This window comes from Pan paniscus, chromosome 20 (genome assembly GCF_029289425.2).
Source record: "Pan paniscus chromosome 20, NHGRI_mPanPan1-v2.0_pri, whole genome shotgun sequence".
NCBI lineage: Eukaryota > Metazoa > Chordata > Mammalia > Primates > Hominidae > Pan > Pan paniscus.
Window position 1 is genome coordinate 45,737,447 of NC_073269.2, and position 20,320 is coordinate 45,757,766.

The 20,320-nt window shown below is 49.9% G+C and overlaps 1 protein-coding gene across 1 annotated transcript in view; it reads left to right on the plus strand.

The window, feature by feature from the left end:
• The first annotated feature begins 1,739 nt into the window (after window positions 1-1,739).
• SUPT5H (SPT5 homolog, DSIF elongation factor subunit) overlaps window positions 1,740-20,320 on the plus strand; it is a 33,167-nt gene continuing 14,586 nt past the window's right edge. The window contains exons 1-9 of the mRNA XM_008964641.4: window positions 1,740-3,889; window positions 4,056-4,217; window positions 11,619-11,784; window positions 15,909-15,974; window positions 17,067-17,136; window positions 17,254-17,322; window positions 17,433-17,498; window positions 17,808-17,838; window positions 18,141-18,209. Of these exons, the coding sequence (XP_008962889.1) occupies window positions 4,143-4,217; window positions 11,619-11,784; window positions 15,909-15,974; window positions 17,067-17,136; window positions 17,254-17,322; window positions 17,433-17,498; window positions 17,808-17,838; window positions 18,141-18,209 (612 nt within the window). The 5' untranslated portion in view covers window positions 1,740-3,889; window positions 4,056-4,142. The remainder of the gene's footprint in view (window positions 3,890-4,055; window positions 4,218-11,618; window positions 11,785-15,908; window positions 15,975-17,066; window positions 17,137-17,253; window positions 17,323-17,432; window positions 17,499-17,807; window positions 17,839-18,140; window positions 18,210-20,320) is intronic.

The window sequence follows — 20,320 nt, forward strand, 5'->3', positions numbered from 1 at the left end:
AGTAGAGATGGGGTTTCACAATGTTGGTCAGGCTGGTCTCGAACGCCTGACCTTGTGATCTGCCCACCTCAGCCTCCCAAACTGCTGGGATTACAGGCGTGAGCCACCGTGCCCAGCCCACCACTTGGAGAAATTTCAAGTAATACTGATGGCCAGAACCCAACCCAGATAATTTGATAATTGGTCTCTGGTGGAGCCTGAGCATCTATATTATTATTATTATTATTATTATTACTTAGAGACAGGGTTTCACTATGCTGCACAGGCTGTACTTGGCATCTGCCCATATATTTTTTTGAGACAGGGTCTCACTCTGTCGCCCAGGCTGGAGTGCAGTGGCATGATCAAAACTCATTGCAGGCTCGCTCTTTCAGGCTCAAGTGACTCTCCCACCTCAGCCCCCCAAGTAGCTAGCGCTATAGGCGCATGCCACCACACTCAGCTAATTTTTGTATTTTTTGTAGAGATGGGGTTACCCTTTATTGCCCAGGCTAATCTTGAACTCCTGGGCTCAAGCGATCCTCCCCCCTTGGCGTCCCAAAGTGCTGGGATTATAGGCATGAGCCACCACACCTGACATTTTTTTTTTTTTTTTTTTTTTGAGACAGAGTCTCCCTTTGTCACCCAGGCTGGAGTGCACTGGCTGGTGGACTGGATGGCCACATTTCCATCACCCCAAAGCATTCCTTATCTCTCTTCCCAGTCAATTTCCACCTCCCTCTCCAGCCCCAGACATCCACTAATCTGCATTGTCTGTATAGGTTGGTTTTGCTTGCTCTGGAGTTTCATATGAATGGAATCATGCTGGACATCTCCTGATGTCTGGCTTCTTTCACTCAGCATAATGTTTTGGAGATTCAGTCATGGGTGTATTGGTAGTTGTTACTATTCTGTTGCATGGATGGATGTACCAAAGTTTGTTTTTCTTTTGAGACGAGTCTCACTCTGTTGCCCAGGCTGGAGTGCAGTGGTGTGATCTCTGCTCACTGCAACCTTCAACTCCCTGGTTCAAGTGATTCTCCTGCCTCAGCCTCCCAAGTAGCTGGGATTACAGGCGTGCACCACCACACCTGGCTATTTTTTTTTTTTTGTATTTTTAGTAGAGATGGGGTTTCACCATGTTGGCCAGGCTGGTCTTGAACTCCTGACTTCGTGATCCGCCTGCTTTGGCCTCCCAAAGTGCTGGGATTACAGGCGTGAGTCACTGCGCCCAGCCCTAATTTTTGTGTTTCCAGTTTAGGGCTATTATGCAAGTCTTTCTTTCTAAAATATTCTCAAGTATTCTGATGTGCTACCATAGTTGAGTTCAGAACCACGGATCCACCAAGGAAGAAACTTCCATGGCGAGGGAAATGACTGTGCCCTCTTTTTTCTGCAGGGAATGCCTTTCTGCAGCAGTGTCTGTAGCGATTTAATATGTAGAATCCTATTTTCTTTTTTGTTGTTGTTTTTTTTTTTGAGACGGAGTCTTGCTCTTTTGTCACAGCAACCTCCACCTCTCAAGTTCAAGAGATTCTCCTGCCACAGCCTCCCGAGTAGCTGGGATTACGGGTGTGCGCCACTACGCCACCTGGCTAATTTTTGTATTTTTTAGTAGAGACAGGGTTTTACCATGTTGGCCAGGCTGGTCTTGAACTCCTGACCTCAGGTGATTCGCCTGCCTTGGCCTCCCAAAGTGCTGGGATTACAGGCGTGAGCCACCGCGCCCGGTCGAGAATCCTATTTTCTTTTTTTGAGATGGAGTCTAGCTCTGTTGCCCAGGCTGGAGTGCAGTAGCACGATCTCAGCTCACTGCAAGCTCCGCCTCCCGGGTTCACGCCATTCTCCTGCCTCAGCCTTACGTGTAGCTGGGACTACAGGCGCCCGCCACCACGCCCAGCTAAATTTTTTTTTGTATTTTTAGTAGAGATGGGGTTTTACCGTGTTAGCCAGGATGGTCTTGGTCTCCTGACCTCGTGATCCGCCCACCTCGGCCTCCCAAAGTGCTGGGATTACTGGCGTGAGCCACCGCGCCCGGCCGAGAATCCTATTTTCAAGAGCTGCTATTTAAAAGAACCAAGCTTAAGGAAGGGGAAACACTCTTCGACAGAGTGCTCAGCCCCTCCCCAATCTATCTTGGACTCAATTTGGGATTGCTGGATTTGGGAGTGTGTGCTTTTGGGGAGACACACGCACCTTCAGGTATATTCACTGCCTGCTTCCATCATAACTGCACCCCACTCCCCAGTAACTAAGTAGGTATATCAAGCTTAGGTAAATTGAATCCAGGTGTGTCATACTTATTTTTTTATTTTTTATTTTTTTTGAGACGGAGTCTCGCTCTCGCCCAGGCTGGAGTGCAGTGGCCCGATCTCGGCTCAGTGCAAGCTCCGCCTCCCAGGTTCACGCCATTCTCCTGCCTCAGCCTCCCGAGTAGCTGGGACTACAGGCACCCGCTACCATGCCCGGCTAATTTTTTTGTATTTTTAGTAGAGACGAGGTTTCACCATGTTAGCCAGGATGGTCTCGATCTCCTGACCTCGTGATCCGCCCGCCTTGGCCTCCCGAGTAGCTAGAATCACAGGCGCATGCCACCACGCCCGGCTAATTTTTTTTTATTTTTAGTAGAGACGGGGTTTCACCATGTTGGCCAGACTGGTTTCGAACTCCTGACCTCAGGCAATCTGCCCGCCTCGGCCTCCCAATGTGTTGGGATTACAGGCATGAGCCACCGCGACTGACATGGACTTCTGATTTTTAAAATTTCCCCTATCAGGTTAATTTTTCAATTTTTAAAAATTTAAGTTTTAATTTTTTTTTTTTTTTTTTTTTTTTTTTTTAGAGACAGGGTCTCTATTACCCAGTCTGGAGTGCAGTGGTGCAATCATAGCTCACTGAAGCCTCAACATGGGTTCAAGTGATCCTCCCACCTTAGCCTTTGGAGTAGCAGGGACCACAGGCACACGCCACCACACCACATTAAAAAAAACACAAAAATTGGATACATGGGGTCTCAATTTGTTGCCCATGCTGGTCTCAAATTCCTGGCCTCAGGTGATCCTCCCGCCTCAGCCTCCCAAAGCGCTGGGATTACAGGCGAAGGTTCATTTTTCATCTCTCCATTACACCTGTCCACTCTGCCACCACTCGTCAGCCGTCATTACTAATAGATAAATTCGCCTTTAAATGAACTTAGGGAGCCTGGAAAGAAAAATAGGGACTTGGGCCGGGCGCGGCAGGTTATGCCTGTGATCTCAGCACTTTGGCAAGACGAGGCCGGAGGATGGCTTTTGAGTTTGAGTTAGAGGAGTTTGAGACCAGGCCGGGCAACAGCCCGACTCTACCAAAAAAAAAAAAAAAAAAAAAAAAAGTACAAAAAGAAAGAAAAAGAAGGAAAAACCAGGGCTTCACGGTCACTCCGACTTGGCGAGGAGGCTTGGGTCTGCCGCTTTCCACTGAGTTTTTCTGAGCTTCAGCGTTCTCTCCAAAACGGGGATACGGATCTCCTGGGGATGCTTTAGAGGGCCTAGGAGATAAAGCCTTGTTTCTTTTATAATTTGCTATTCGCTGATTCGCCGCCTCCTCGCGGCTTGACCTACCGCGCTAGTGTTCCGGACTAACGAACAAACGGCTCACTAAATTCAAACATGAGTTTCAGCCTCGTCGCCGAGCCGGCGGGTAAAAAACACCTTTCCCCTCCTAACCCTCCGCAGACGTCGGCCCCGCACTCCGCCCAGCCCAGCCCTGCCTCTCTCAAGATGGCGACCTGGAAGTGCGTCGCCCGTGCCAGCCCCGGAAATCTCGTGTTAGGCGAGGTCAACGGGTAGGTTCTCGCGAGAGGACCCGTCATCCCCAGTAAGGCGTCGTCAGAACAGCAGCTGGTACCGAAGGCGGAGGTGGAGCCCGAGAGGTCAGTGCGTGTGCAGAGGTGGCAGTTCCGGGCGCCGGGGAGGTGTAGAGAACAGATTCGGAAACTGGGGAGGTCTAGCATGTGGCGTAGGAGGGGGTCCTCACTCCGCTTCGCGATTGCCAAAACGAGCCTGCCGGAAGCGCGCTAAGGGGTTTTCTTCTCCCAGGGAACCAGCGGGGAAACTGAGGCTCGGGGTGGAGCGCAGGATTGTGGGACGCGCCAAGGCTGCTGTCTTTCCCAGCAGCAGCGGAAGATGTCGGACAGCGAGGACAGCAACTTTTCCGAGGAGGAGGACAGCGAGCGCAGCAGTGACGGCGAGGAGGCCGAGGTCTGTGGCTGGGGCGCTGGGGGAGACATTGCGTCTGGGGACAGGACTCCGGGCAGAAAGGCCCCTGTGGGAGGCTCGAGGGGTTCACAGCGGGCTCTGGCTTCTGGGAACTCCCAGATTGTCGCAAGAGATAGAGAATTAGGCAAGTCGAAGTCAAGCAAAGGGACAGGTCTGGAGGCCAGAAATGGGTCAGGTCCAGTGAGGTAACAGGTGATGTTTTGAAAGTTTACTCTGTGTGCATATAGTAAGCACTTAGCATTAGTGGTTTTTTTTTAGTTATATCTAGTCATTCCATAACTATATTTGTAGTGCCTACTATGTACCAGGCGCAATTCTTTGCTCTGAGGGTACACCAGTAAACAAAAAGATTTTAAAAATGTCTGTCTTCGGGAATGTAAACAAACATAGCCAAGGAATAAACTATATAGTAAGCTGGAAGGTACTCTGGAGAAAAAGAGAACAGAAAAGGGGAATGGAGAGTCCTGGTTGCTCTTGAAATAGGGTCATCAGCATGAGTCTGAGGGTTGACATTTGAGCAAAAACTTGTTGGAGGTGAGGGAGTGAGTCGTGGTTAGCTGGAAGTGGAGTGTTCCAGTGAGTGGGACCAGCAGGTGCAGAGATGGGAGTGTGTCCGCCGTGTTCAGGGATTAACAAGGATTTGAGAGGCCAAGCTGGGAGGATCACTTGAGCCCAGAAGTTCGAGGGCAATCTCGGTAACACAACGGGACCCTGTCTCTACAAAAATATAAAAACCATTGGCTGAGGCCGGGCTTGGTGGCTCACACCTGTAATCTCAGCACTTTGGGAGGCCAAGACAGTGGATCACCTGAGGTCAGGAGTTCAAGACCAGCCTGGTCAACATGGTGAAACCCCGTCTCTACTAAAAATACAAAAAAATTAGCTTGGCATGGTGGCACCCACCTGTAATCCCAGCTAGTCGGGAGGCTGAAGCTGAGAATCGCTTGAACCAGGGAGGTGGAGACTGTGGTGAGCTGAGATCGCGCCACTGCACTGCAGCCTGGGCGACGAGCAAGACTCCATCTTATAAAAATATTAGCTGAGCTTGGTGGCACGCTTCTGTAGTCCCAGCTACTTGGGAGGCTGAGGTGGGAAGATCGCTTGAGCCAGAAGGTGAAGGTCTAGTGAGCTGTGATGGTGCCACTGCACTGCAGCCTGGGTGACAGAGTGAGACTTTGTCTCCCCACCACCCCCTAAAAAAAGGGGGTCCACTTTGGTTGGATCAGAGTGAGTGCAACAAAGAATTTATGAGAGCCAAGTCATATAGGATCTTGAAGGCTGTGGTAAGGAATTTGGTCTTAACTGAGTAAAATGAAACCACGAAAAAGTTTGAGCAAGTGGAAGATGTGATCTAATGTTTTGAAAGGATCACTCTGGCTTTGGGTCTGTTGTACCTCTGTTCCAGGAACCAAAAAACCAACATTTCCTGGGGCATTTCTGATTTCAAATGTTCTTTTATTTGCCATTATGGTTTTTTTTTTTTTTTTTTTTTGAGATAGCATCTCACTAGGTTGCGCAGGTTGGAGTGCAGTGGCATGATCTCAGCCCACTGCAACCTCAGCCTCCCGAGTAGCTGGGATTACAGGCGTGCACCACCACATCAGGCTAATTTCTGTATTTTTAGTAGAGACGGGGTTTCACCGTGTTGGCCAGGCTGTTCTTGAACTCCTGACCTCAGGTGATCCACCCTCCTTGGCCTCCCAAAGTACTGGGATTACAGGCGTGAGCCACTGCACCAAGCCCATTATCCACCTTTTAAACTTATTTTTGTTTTGTTTGTTTGTTGAACAAATCAGTGTTTGCATCTACTACTGTGTTCCACTTACTTCTCAGGTGTCTGGTAGGAAATCTTTGCATTTTTGGAGTTGACATTTAGTAGGTAGCAATCACAAACCAGTAAACAGATGACAGGGTGATTATAGATCCCTTGTTTGATGCACAGAAACTTAAATTGGCTTTTAAATTAGTTGCCAATGCTTGTGAGGGAGATTTAACATAAAGATTAAGATTTCTTTTTCTGGGAAAATGGAAGGAGCTGGCACCCTGGGACACAGAGTTGTTCTGCAGAGCAGCCATTTGCTTGATGAGTGGCTGCCCTACTTATACAGCTGGGAATTTTCTCCAGTTCCCAGGATATGTTAGTTGCCATTTGTCCTCTTGCTTGCCTTGTGGCAGAGTGAAGAAAAGGAAAGGATTTCACGTGGCTGTGTTCTGGAAAACGTTTGGTGGACGGAGAGTGCTGTGTGTTTCGGGTGACTTGTCCCAGTCACTTATGTTGCCTGCTTATCCTCTGTGGACATTTGATTGCCAATCTTTGTTGTGACCTTTGGAGAGTGCCTGGCTTCCAGGCTTGCAGTGAAGAGTTGGAGAAATTGGGATGCTGTGGTGGGAGAGTGACAGGGAGGGCCTTTTCTCTAAGCTGTAGCACTGGATTCTTGGTCTCTGATTCATGGCTTGGAGACACTGCTTGGTGGTTAAAGTCAGGTGGAAATGAGACCAAGATCCCCAGTTCCATTTCCTGTCTGGGACATTCTCGTTTGCACTGTTACTAGTCTCACTTCCCCAACACTACACCATACTTGACCCCCCACCCCCGCCGCTGGCTCCTCTTCAGTTACCAGGTGAGGCAAGAGGGCACTGTGAGGCCTGTCCCCACTGCCAGGGACAGGACTGGATGGCCTTTTCAGACAGCCAAATGATGACATGGTCCTTGAAGGACAGGGTTCTGTGGCTAGACAGGTAGGGATGGCAAATAATGAGCTACTTTTGAGGGGAGCTGCTGGTTCATCCATCATGGCTCCAGTAACCTGTTCATTTATTCATTCAACAAATGTTCTGGCTGGGCGCGGTGGCTCACGCCTGTGATCCCAGCACTTTGGGAGGCTGAGGCGGGTGGATCACGAGGTCAGGAGATTGAGACCATCCTGGCTAACACGGTGAAACTCCATCTCTACTAAAAATACAAAAAATTAGCGTGGTGGTGGGTGCCTGTAGTCCCCGCTACTTGGGAGGCTGAGGCAGGAGAATGGCGTGAACGCAGGAGACAGAGCTTGCAGTGAGCGGAGATCGCATCACTGCACTCCAGCCTGGGAGACAGAGCGAGACTGCATCTCAAAAAACAAAAAACAAATGTTCCTTGCATGTTGGGGTCACAGTCTCCCTTATGGAGATCTCAGTCTCAAGGCAGAGGCAGTTTTATAGATACACAGTTACTGCAGGGGATGTTGAGGACGCTGAGAGCACATCCAAGCCCTGAGGTGAGCAGAGAGTGGTGGGGGCATCCTCCACTGGGAGGGAGGAGCCAGGTTTGGAAAGAGGCATCTCTGGGACCTGTCAGAGGGGAACTGATGACAAGGTTCCTAGAAATCAGCATGTGGTCCTGTCATAGTTTGGGTTGTTAAAATGTGCTTCATCGTGGGCTAGTCGAAATTTGTGTTAAGCAAATATTTCTGAAGTCTTCTGTGCTTGGCCTTGGGCTGGGTGATGTTGGGGGACCCAGCAGTGCCTGAGATGGACTGGGCCCTACTATTGGGAGGCTCACAGTGGTCAGGGCTGTGATGGAGGGAGCCCAGAGAATTGTGAGCATAGAGGATGTGCCTGACTCTGCCTGGGGGAGAGGGGGCGGGGATGGCTGCCTGGAGGAGGAAGGTTGGTTTGGTTTTTTTTTTTTTTTTTTTGTCTTGGTGTCTTGCTCTGTCACCCAGGCTGGAGTGCAGTGGCACGATCTCAGCTCACTGCAGCCTCCACCTCACGGTCAAGCAGTTCTCCTCTCTCAGCTTCCTGAGTAGCTGGGATTACAGCGGTGCGCCACCACACCTGGCTGATTTTTATATTTTTGGTAGAGATGGGGTTTCACCATGTTGGCCAGGGTGGTCTCAGAACTCCTGACCTCAAGTGATCGCCTACCTCGGCCTCCCAAAGTGCTGGGATTACAGGCATGAGCCACCATGCTCAGCCTTTTTTTTTTTTTTTTTGAGACAGGGTCTCACTTTGTCACCCATGCTGGGGTGCAGTGGTGTGATCTCGACTCACTGCAGCCTCAGCCTGCTGAGGATCAAGCAATCCTCCTGCTTCAGCCTCCCAGTGAACTGGGACAACAAGATTTTGCCACCATGCCTGGTTAAGTTTTGTATTTTTGGTAGAGACAGGGCTTTGTCAGATTGTCCAGGCTGGTGTCAAACTCCTGGGCTCAAGTGATCCTTCTACCTTGGCCTCCCAAAGTGTTGGGATTACAGGTGTGAGCCACCATGCCTAGCTAAGGAGGGAATATTTTCGTTGAAGTGTGAATGGGAGGCACAGTTTTTTTTTTTTTGGAGATGAAGTCTCACTCTGTCGCCTAGGCTGGAGTGTAGTGGCGCAATCGCGGCTCACTGCAACCTCTTCCTTCCGGGTTTAAGTGATTCTCCTGCCTCAGCCTCCTGAATAGCTGGGATTACAGGTGCATGCCACCGTGCCCAGCCCCAGAGGGGACTTTTTATACAGAGAACCAGCATGGATGATGGCCAGCACTGAGAGAGTATGGTCCAAGTAGTTGAGTGCAGCTGAGGCCTAGTGTTGGGGAGGCAGTCCTGAATGGTGGGGAACGGGGAGAGGCAGCAGGCAGAGCATGTGCTTCTAGTTCAGGCTGGCTGAAGCTGAGCAGGGGAACAAATGGTCAGGTTCATGTTTTAGATTACAGTTTTCTAAGACTGTACCATATATTCTAGGTTGGGGATGATGAAAGGTGCTTTTAGGTGGAATAAGGACAAGACCTTAAGCTACATTGAATCATTTAGTGAGAATATTTCCTCTTCAGTTGTGTGTCTTATCTTGATTGGGTCATGAGAAAGTTTCATCTTAGTGCTACTGTGTCTTGAACGCCTCTGGGTGGGAGAACAGGCCTTAGGCTTAGAGCCTGCAGCAGGCAGCAGTATCTTGCTGGGTCTTAATAACATTGTTTTGCTTTTATCTTTATAGTTACCTTGTGTTTATGACAAACCTTCAAAAAGTTTTAAATTTTGAAACATTGCATAATATAAAAATGTTTTTATTTAAGAAGGTGAGTAGATTTGAAGAAAATACACATTGAGTATTATCTAAAATGCTTGGGACAAGAAGTGTTTCAGATTTTGGATTTTTTTTTTTTTTTTTGATTTTGTAATATTTGCTCTGGAGCATTCCCTAATCTGAAAATCCAGAATGCTCCAGTGAACATTTACTTTGAGCACGACCTTTTTATTTTTGTTTTTTTGAGACAGAGTCTTGCTGTGTCGCCTAGGCTGGAGTGCAGTGGTGCGATCTTGGCTCACTGCAACCTGTGCCTTCCAGGTTCAAACAATTCTCCTGCCTCAGCCTCCCAAGTAGTTGGGACTACAGGCGTGCCACCATGCCTGGCTAGGTTTTTTTTTTTTTTTGTATTTTTAGTAGAGATGGGGTTTCACTATGTTGGCCAGGCTGGTCTTGAACTCCTGACCTCAGGTGATCCGCGTGAGCCACCGCGCCCAGCCTAAGCATGACCTTTGAGCATTATGTCAGTGCTGAAAAAGTTTCAGATTTTGAAGCCTTTCAGATTTCAGTTTTTTGTTTGTTTGTTTTTTTGACAGCGTCTCGGTCCATTGGCCAGGCTGGAGTGCAGTGGTACAATCTCGGCTCAGTGCAACCTTCACCTCCCAGTTTCAAGCGATTCTGCTACCTCAGCCTCCTGAGTAGCTGGGAGTACAGGTGCCCACCACCATGCTGGGCTAGCTTTTGTATTTTTAGTAAAGACGGGGTTTCACCACGTTGGCTAGGCGGGTCTTGTACTCCTGATGTCAGGTGATCCACCTGCTTTGGCCTCCTAAAGTGTTGGGATTACAGGCATGAGCCACTGCGCCTGACCAGATTTCAGATTTTTGGATTAGGGATGTTCAACCTGTATTAGGTAAATGGATTGTAGTAATGACATGGAAGAAGTCGTGAAGTTCATGAGTTAAAGATTGAAGTTTGGTGTGCATCCATTAATGTTGTTTCTGGTATGGAAAGAGGGATTAGAGGCCAGGAGAGCAGGGAGGAGGCTGGGGTAAGGATCCAGGTGTTAGAGGGCAGTGTCCTGGCCTAGGCTCAGATATATGGGGCTGGGGGAAAAGGATGGGTTGGAGAAATGATGTTCACAGGCAGAAAGGATGAGGATTCGGTGTCTGTCGGTAATTGGAGGAGGCCATCACAGGTCTAGGGGAAGACACTGAGGTCAGTTTGGGACACAGTGAGTATGAAAGGGCTCAGAGGCCATCTAGGGGACGCATCCAGGATGCTGCTGGTGCATGGAGGTCTTGAGTTCTGGAAAAAAGTGGGACTCTAGAGACAGATGAGGACACGTGTCGTCTCTAGAGACAGGAACTGAGGTCATGGAAAGTAAAATGGACAGGGAGAGAGTGCATGGAGGGAAAACAAAGTGGCCCTGGACTGAGCCCTGGTAATTGATGTCAGATTTGAAGGGGTTAACAGTAAGAGGAGCTTGAAGAGGAGCTGGTGGAGTTTTGAGAAAAACCAGGAGAGCATGATACGGCAGAAGCCAAGGGAGGAGCATTTCTCCAGGGAGGGCATGGTTGGGGTGCCAGATGCTGCTGGGATGGTAGGGAATACAGAATGGCCACAGAATTAGCAACAGGGGTGGCCAGTGATCTTCGTGAGCAGTGTGGACTAGAAACAGAGATGGGAGTCACTGTCACAGAGATGTCCACCACCGCCAAGGGAGAGGACGAGATGGCCTTGGGGAGTTGTAGAATGGGAAGAGATGGGCCGGGTGCTGTGGCTCACACCTGTAATCCCAGCACTTTCGGAGGCAGAGGCGGATGGATCATCTGAGGTCAAGAGTTCGAGACCAGCCTGGCCAACATGGTGAAGCCATGTGTCTACTAAAAAAATACAAAAATTAGCCAGGTGTGGTGGCGCACGCCTGTAATCTCAGCTACTCAGGAGGCTGAAGCCAGAGAATTGCTTGAACCCAGGAGGTGGAGGTTGCAGTGAGCCAAGATTCTGCCATGGCACTCTAGCCTGGGAGACAGAGTGGGACTCTGTCTCAAAAAAAAAAAAAAAAAAAAAAAGAGAAAGAAATGAGGCCCAAGGACCAAGCTTCATCAAGCTATTATAGTTAAAGACTCGGTGGAAAGTGAGCAAGAGGTCTAGTGCAGGGAGAAGCCCGGGTCAACTCCCAGGGTTGCTTGGGTGGCTGGGGAGATGGCAGTGCTGTCGCTGAGATAGGATGGTAACCAGAGAGGCCAGGCTAGAGTGAAAGGGATATATGCAGAGCAAAGTGGGCTATGATTGGCCAGGCCAATCTGAGGTCAGATTTAGGGTGAGGAACTTGGTTTTTGGATTTTTGGGGTAGTAGAATTCTGGTGCTACAACCCTGCCTGACCCCTGTAGGTAGAGGAAGAGCGGCGGAGTGCAGCGGGCAGTGAGAAAGAAGAAGAGCCTGAGGACGAAGAGGAAGAGGAAGAGGAGGAGGAATACGATGAGGAAGAGGAGGAAGAAGATGATGACCGACCCCCCAAGAAACCCCGCCATGGAGGCTTCATTCTGGACGAGGCTGGTATGTCATAGTGCTTGGCCAGTGCCGAGCAGAGGCTGAGCTTCCACTTTTAGTTCCATTTCTTTTTCTTTTTTTGAGGCGGAGTCTCGCTCTGTCGCCCAGGCTGGAGTGCAGTGGCATGAACTTGGCTCACTGCAAGTTCATGCCATTCTCCTGCCTCAGCCTCCCGAATAGCTGGGACTACAGGCGCCCGCCACCACGCCCGGCTAATTTTTTCTATTTTTTAGTGGAGATGGGGTTTCACCTTGTTAGCCAGGATGGTCTCAATCTCCTGACCTCGTGATCTGCCCGCCTTGGCCTCCCAAAGTGCTGGGATTACAGGCGTGAAGGACCAAAGTTCTTAACTTTTCTCGTGCTACGGCCCCTTCTGTAGTCTGGTGAAACCCTGTTCCCTTCTCAGAATCATCTTCTGAAATGCATAAAACAAAATACATAGGATTCCAGAGAGGACAATTTATTGAAGTACAGTTATCAGAATATTTACAAAGAACATTTTGGTGCATATGTTTCTTTGTTAACATATTTAGGTAATAAGACTTTGTAGGTAGTCTGAGAATCTAATTTTCAAGTAGCAGTGAGTGTAAATGCTGCCTTGAGATACCTATAGCTGTAATGTGCTGTGAAAGAGCCAGTGACACAGCTAACATTGTGTGGTTTGTTGCCATTGTATGTAATTGATGTAAATGCTAAATTTCAATTCCAGGTTACTGAAAATAGGAGCTGTAGTTTTTTCATCGAACACAGACCACCCCAGATGAAAAATCTCTGTTCTACATGTTAAATCCCTGTTAGTCAAATTGCTAGGCAAAGGTGGTGCATTTTGTTGTTGTCATTGTTGTTTTTTTTTTTTTTTTTTTGAGACGGAGTCTCGCTCAGGCTGGAGTGCAGTGGTGCGATGGCTCACCGCAACCTCTCCCTCCTGGGTTCAACTGTTTCTCCTGCCTCAGCCTCCTGAGTAGCTGAGACTACGGGCACGTGCCACCATACCTGGCTAATTTTTTATATTTTTAGTAGAGACGGGGTTTCACTGTGGTTAGGATGGTCTCGAACTCCTGACCTTGTGATCCGCCCGCCTTGGCCTCCCAAAGTGCTGAGATTACGGGCGTGAGCCACCATGCCCGGCCGCACTTTTTTTAAAAAAAATTTTTGATATTTATGGCCAAATATCAGTTCCTGAAAAGATAAGACTAGTTCATACTTCCATGATGATATTGAATGTGCCTCTTACCTATGGGAAGAGGGGTTACTTAGAACACATCCTCCCTCTGTTTTCCTGGGACTGTTTTACCTGAGAAGAAAACTAGTTTATTGTCAAAGGGACAGGAGGTGCTCTGGATGTTCTTGGAGAGCAAGAGAATGGATACCATGCTGGGTAAAAGCTGTGGGCTCCCAGGGACACCCATATGTTGGTGGTGGAAGTGTTGGTGGGCACTGCCTGTGTGGAAGGCTGTGTGGCAGTGCCTGTTAGCATTTAACATGCAGGAACCCTTTGACCAAGCAGTTCCTCTTTAGAATTTACTTTATGGTTAAACTTGCATGAGTGCATGAAGACCTGAGAACAAAGATGCTTGTTGTAGTCCTGTTCGCAGTTGCAAAAGTTTGGTGACCTAAATGTTTATTGATGATTAGGGCCTGGTTAAACAAATTATGGGCCATATAGTATATGAGGCACGTGCTGCTGTGGGAGAGCTCTGAGTTAGTAGTAGTTTTGAGAAAAAGAAAGGTACAGAACGGTGTGTTAAAAAAAATTACGTGGGGGCTGGGCGCGGTGGCTCATGCTTGTAATCCCAGCACTTTAGGAGGCTGAGGCGGGTGGATCATCTGAGGTTAGGAGTTCGAGACCAGCCTGGCCAAGATGGTGAAACCCTGTCTCTACTAAAAATACAAAAATTAGCCGGGCGTGGTGGCGGGCACCTGTAATCCCAGCTACTTGGGAGGCTGAGGCAGGAGAATTGCTTGAACCCAGGAGGTGGAGGTTGCAGTGAGCCGAGATCGCTGCACTCTAGCCTGGGTGACAGAGCAAGACTCAGTCTAAAAAAAAAAAAATTACATGAGGGGAACATAGTGGTGGCGGGGTGGATTACATGCATTTCTTTTCTTTTCTTCTTTTTTTTTTTTGAGATGGAGTTTCGCTTTTTCACCCAGGCTGGAGCGCAGTGGTGCAATCTCAGCTCACTGCAACCTCCACCTTCTGGTTTCAAGTGCTTCTCCTGCCTCAGCTTCCCGAGTAGCTGGGATTACAGGTGCCTGCCACTACGCCCAGCTAATTTTTGTTCGAGACCAGGCTGGTCTCGAACTCCTGACCTCATGATCCACCCGCCTTGGCCTCCCAAAGTACTGGGATTACAGGCGTGAACCACTGCGCCCCGCCTCTTCTTTTTTTTTTTTTTTTTAAGACGGAGTTTCTCTTGCCCACCCTGGAGTGCAGTGGTGTGATCTCGGCTCACTGCAACCTCTGCCTCCCGGATTCAAGGGATTCTCCTGTCTCAGCTTCCCGAGTAGCTGGGATTATAGGCATGTGCCACTAATTTTTGTGTTTTTAGTAGAGACGGGGTTTCACCATGTTGGCCAGGCTGGTCTCGAACTCCTGACCTCAGGTGGTCCACCCATCTCGGCCTCCCAAAGTGCGGGGATTATAAGCATGAGCCATTGTGCCCAGCCCTTTTTTTTTCTTTTTTCTTTTTTCTTTTTTTTTTTAAAGACAGGATCTCACTCCGTTTCCTAGGCTGGAGTTCAGTGGCATGATCATGGCTCACTGCAGCCTCTACCTCCCAGGTCCAAGTGATCCTCTCACCTCAGTTTCCTGAGTAGCTGGGACCACAGGTGTGCATCACCAGGCCTGACTAGACTGTTTTGTTTTTGTTTTTGTTTTTTTTTTTTTTTTTTGAGACGGAGTTTCCCTCTGTTGCCCAGGCTGGAGTGCAGTGGTGTGATCTTGGCTCACTGCAACCTCCACCTCCCGGGTTCAAGCAATTCTCTGCCTCAGCCTCCCGAGTAGCTGGGATTACAGGCACCCACCACCACACCTGACTAATTTTTTGTATTTTTAGTAGAGACAGGGGTTTTACCATGTTGGCCAGGCTGATCATGAGCTCCTGTCCTCATGATCCACCCGCCTCAGCCTCCCAAAGTGCTGGGATTACAGGCGTGAGCCACCGTGCCCAACCCTAACTAATTTTTTAAGTTTTTGGATTTAGGAGGTCTCACTATGTTGCCCAGGCGGGTTTCAAACTCCTGGGCTCAAGTGATCTTCCCACTTCGGCCTCCCAAAGTGTTGAGATTACAGGTGTGAGCCACCACGTCCAGCCTTACATGGATTTCATATATGTACACAGATATCTCTAGGCAAGAAACTAGTCACGGAGTTGCCTTTGGGAGAGGTTACTGAGATACTAGGGGTTAGAAATGTGAGGGAGACTTAATTGATACTTACATCCTCTATGGACATTGGAGTTTTTCATTATGTGCATGTATTACGTTTTTAGTGTAATGTTTGATACCTGCAAAGCAGTACATCCAACATGGTAAAGAGATTAAGTACATGGACCATGGAGCCAGACTGCCTCTCTCAGATCCCAGCTGAGTCTGTGGGCAAGTTTCTTAATCTCTCTGGGTCTCAGAGCCTTTGCTGTAAAATAGGAACAGCGATAGTGCCTCCCTCGGGGTTCCCAGGAAGATCAGTGAGGAACCTGTGTCAGGTACTCAGAACAGGGCAGGGTGTATAGTATGCTCTCAGCATTAGCTGTTATAAATGTACAAGAATCATAAAACCAACAGACCATGAACCATCTTTTAAAAAACTATTTATCGATCATTTTCTGATAGTTGGGAGGGAACTTTTGTTTTTGCTTACTTTGATCTTAGTTTTTTAAAAGGGATTTGGGAGTGGAGTAAGGAGAGGGGATGACTTTTAGAGTTAGTTGGAGCTGTATGTCCCCCTCGATCCTGATGCGTGCACCAGCTCTGTGGCACGGCCCCAGACGAGTGCCTCCCTGTTGGAGCCTCAGTGTCCTGCTCTGTGCAGTGGGGATTTGTAGTGCACATCTCCCAGAGGAGATGCTTCGTGTCCTGGGAGCTGTTATGAGGTCACCTTTGCCACTTACCACTTGGCCTTTCCGTTTTAGATGTTGACGATGAGTATGAGGACGAGGACCAGTGGGAGGATGGAGCAGAGGACATCCTAGAGAAAGGTGTGTGTGAGCCCTGCCTCCACAAGACTACTGGGAAGAGGGTGGCTGAGAGGGTCTTCAGAGCCCATTCCCCCCACCCCCCCATCCCCTGTACACCCCAACTCCCACCGTCCTCACCTTGCTTCTTTCTGTCCTTCCCAGAGAGACCAGCTCCCTGCTTTTTCCTTTTAGGCCCATGAGTGGGGGGTGGGGCCGTGGGGTGGGGATGTTGTGGGGAGAGGACTCTGGGATCCCAGGGCCCAGTGAATCCCTTCTGGGGTTGTAGGGTGGGCGAGGTCTGTCCCAAGATACCCCCCACTTCCTGGGCCAGTGCCCCCCTTTCCCCGTTATTTTCCGTTCTGTGCGCCTCATACATTTCGGCTTCTCCCCAACCACCTGGTGCCTGGCCTTTACTTTTGATTTTCAACCTTTCTGTGTCCCTCCCTTCCCCTCCCCCAACCCATTGGTTGATTTTGCTGCTATAATTTGGCTCATACTTTGTCTGCCCTCGCCCACCACCACCACCACCACCACCACCACCACCACCACAACCACCACCACCACCTCCTCTTCCTCCAAGTAGAAGAGATTGAAGGTAAGGATATGAAAAGTGTGATTCCCTGACCTTCCTCCCATATCCTGACATTACCTCCTTCCTGAGGCACCTGCCCTCACCGGTAGCCTCCCCACCAGCCCCGGTCTGGCCCTGGGGGCTCTGACCCATGTAGGATCCAGAGTCAGGGAGTTCTGGGGCCAGGTATACCCCAGTTGTTGACCTGGGAAAGCATGGATGTGTCTGTCTGGGACTGAGCATTTGTGGGTGGTAGCGATGTGTGGGGTGGGGTGCAGTCCAGGGTGTGCCTGGACAGTGACTTTGAGATGGGAACAGCTGGAAGGCCCCCAGCTTGCTGGGCCCCATCCCCAGTCTTTTTGACAAGAAGCAGAATGCTGAGTAGGACAGAGTAGGGGATGAGGGGTTGGGATTTCCTCTGTGAAATGTCATCTTCCTGCCCCAGGGCCAAACCCTGGCCCTCTTAGCTGCACGCCCCTATTTTCTCCAGGCCCCTGCCCTCCACCTGCCATTGCTCACGCCCTCTGCCCATTTTTTTTCAGCCTCCAATATCGATAATGTTGTCCTGGATGAAGATCGTTCTGGGGCTCGCCGCCTGCAAAACCTCTGGAGGTGGGCAAGGAAGGGAAACGTGGTGGGATTGGCTCCTGTGGGGAGATTTGGGAGTAGGTCAGCCCACCTGCTGTCCTCAACCTTCAATTCGTGTTTGCTTCCCCACTCGTGCTCCAGGGACCAGCGAGAAGAAGAACTGGGCGAGTATTACATGAAGAAATACGCCAAGTCATCTGTGGGAGAGACGTAAGGGCATGGCGGGGGCAGGTGGGGGCAGGGAGCAGGTGGTCCCTAAGCGGGAAGGGGCGGGGATCTGACAGAGCTTCACCCCTTCCTGACTGCCCTCCTCCCTTCAGGGTGTATGGAGGATCTGATGAGCTCTCAGATGACATCACCCAGCAGCAGCTGCTCCCAGGAGTCAAGTAAGGGGGTTGGGATGGTGGGGGCCGTGCTGGGGTGCGAATCTTGTATGGGGTGATGGAGCCCAGACAGGTGGCTCCCTGAAATAAGTCAGGGCAGAGTCACACAGGCAGTGTGGTGGATGGCGGGGGTAGGGAGGGCAAGGTGGCACTTTCTCTTTCCTCTTGCTCCTGGGTAGAAGCGTGGGGAAGTCAGTGAGTATGAGGGAACCTGGATGTGAAACCAGAGGAAGGAGGTGGCCCTGGGGGTTCGTCTGTTTGTTACTGAAGATCCAGCTTCACTGAAGGCCTTCCTTTTCCTCTGCTGCTTAGGGATCCCAATCTGTGGACTGTCAAATGTAAGGTATGTGCTCTGACCTCGGGGCTTGGAGGAGGTGGGAGAATGAGGGAGGCTGCTTTGTGGGGGAGAAGTGTCTGTCTGTCCCGGGTCTCCGTGGCCTGCCAGTCACTTGGTCCTTCTGTCTCCATCCCTCACTCCACGTTACTGACTGGCTATCTCCCACCTCCATCTTCCTGGCTGTCCATCCTTCTTTCTCTCTCCTCTCTTGGTCCTACTTTATTTTTCTTGCTGCTGTCTCCTTCCCCCTTTCCTGTGTCCTTTCCTCCATCCTGTCATCTCTCTCAAATCTGCCTCTCATCTTCCAGATTGGGGAGGAACGGGCCACGGCCATTTCCTTGATGCGCAAGTTCATTGCCTACCAGTTCACAGACACGGTAAGTCGGGTAGGCAGACGGCTTGGTGGGGAGACATGGCAACACCCAGAGGGAAGGACATTGTCAACTTCAGGGGTAGCAGGTGCCTCTGTGCTGAGCAGAGCTGCCTGCTGAGTGAGCTGCTTGAGCTGGAATAAGACCACTGCCTAGATGGAAGGGCTCTTCTCGGCCTAGACGGATATGTTGTCTTTGTTCTCTGCATTTATGGCAGGGTCTTGCCACCCTTGTAGCCCTTTGGAAGTCAGCCAGCTAGCTTCCTGCACCTTTTCTTCATGAGAGTGGGTTTGCCTGTTCACCAGCCCTGTTGGGCTGGGGTCACCCACTTCATCACATGCCAGGCAGCAAATGCTGCATCCAAGGCCCAGGTCTTTCTTTAGACTGACAGAGTTTGAGTCCTGCCCTTGCCACTTCTTAGCTGCGTGACTCTGATGCACCTACTTCCCCTCTCTGGGCCCCTTGGTTGCCTCTCAGCATCATTAGGATTAGGTGGCTTTTGGCTGGGCGCAGTGGCATTCACCTGTAATACCAGCACTCTGGAAGGCTGAGGCAGGCAGATCACTTAAGGTCAGGAGTTCGAGACCAGCCTGGCCAACGTGGTGAAACCCCGTCTCTACTAAAAATACAAAACTCAGCCAGGCGTGGTGGTGCACACCTGTAGTCCCAGCTACTTGGGAAGCTGAGGCAGGAGAATCACTTGAACCCAGGAGGCAGAGGTTGCAGTGAGCCGAGATCGCATCACTGCACTCCAGTGTGAAAAAAAAAAGGATTAGGTGGCTTTATGTCCAGCTCTCGGCTAGGACTTGTTCTGCAGCTTGCATTTACTTAGCAGAGCTGTTGTCAAAGGCTTCATTGGCAGTTTGGGAACCAGGGCAAATGCTATGAAGGGTGCTGGCTGGTAGCTTTCTCAGTTAACATGATCCCTGCTAGGGATCATGCTTTTACTTGTCCAGCCACTGGGTGTGACCCAGTGGGACCAAGTAGACAGTTGTAGGGTTTGCAAACTATGCTTTTAAATGTGCTCAAATGTCCTCCTCAAAGGCCGGCCATGGTGGCTCATGCCTGAATCCCCAGCACTTAGGGAGGCTGAGGTGGGTGGATCACGAGGTTAGGAGTTTGAAACCAGCCAGTTTGAGACCAGCCTGGCCAACATGGTGAAACCTTGTCCCTACCAAAAATACAAAAATCAGCTGGGCATGGTGGTGCTTGACTGTAATCCCAGCTACTTGGGAGGCTGAGGCAGGAGAATCACTTGAACCTAGGAGGCAGAGGTTACAGTGAGCCAAGACTGCGCCACTGCACTCCAGCCTGGGCGACAGAGTGAGACTCCGTCTCGGGGTGGGTAGGGGGTGGAATGTCTTCCTCATTATTATAGTAATAAGTGTCCCTGCCTGTCATGGGTGAGACTGGGGTTTGTGGGGTATGATTCCCCAACAGGGAGGTTGAAAAGGTACCTTTTGGCTAGGTGTGGTGGCTAATGTCTGTAATACCAGTATTTTGGGAGGCTGAGGCAAAAGGAGTTCGAGGCCAGCCTGGACATCATAGTGACATAGTGACAACTGGTTTCTACAAAGAAAATAATAATAGGCCGGGCGTGGTGGCTCACGCCTGTAATCCCAGCACTTTGGGAGACTGAGGCGTGTGGATCACCTGAGGTTAAGAGTTCGAGACCAGCTTCACCAGCATGGTGAAACTCCGTCTCTACCAAAAATACAAAAGATTAGCCAGGCGTGGTGGTGCATGTCTATAATCCCAGCTACTCAGGAGGCTGAGACAGGAGAATTGCTTGAACCCAGGAGTTGGAGGTTGTAGTGAGCCAAGCTCGTGCCACTGCACCCCAGCCTGGGCAACAGAGCGAGACTCTGTCTCAAAAAAAAAAAATAATAATAATAATAATAATAATTAAAAGAAGTGTGCTCAAATCCTCCTACATGGTACCCTGGGGTAAAATTCTAGTTACTTCATTTGAGTTATGTCTCTGATTATTCTTTTTTTTTGAGACGGAGTTTCACTCTTGTTGCCCAGGCTGGAGTGCAATGGTGTGGTCTCAGCTCACTGCAACCTCTGCCTCAGCCTCCCAAGTAGCTGGGATTATAGGCATCCGCCACCATGCC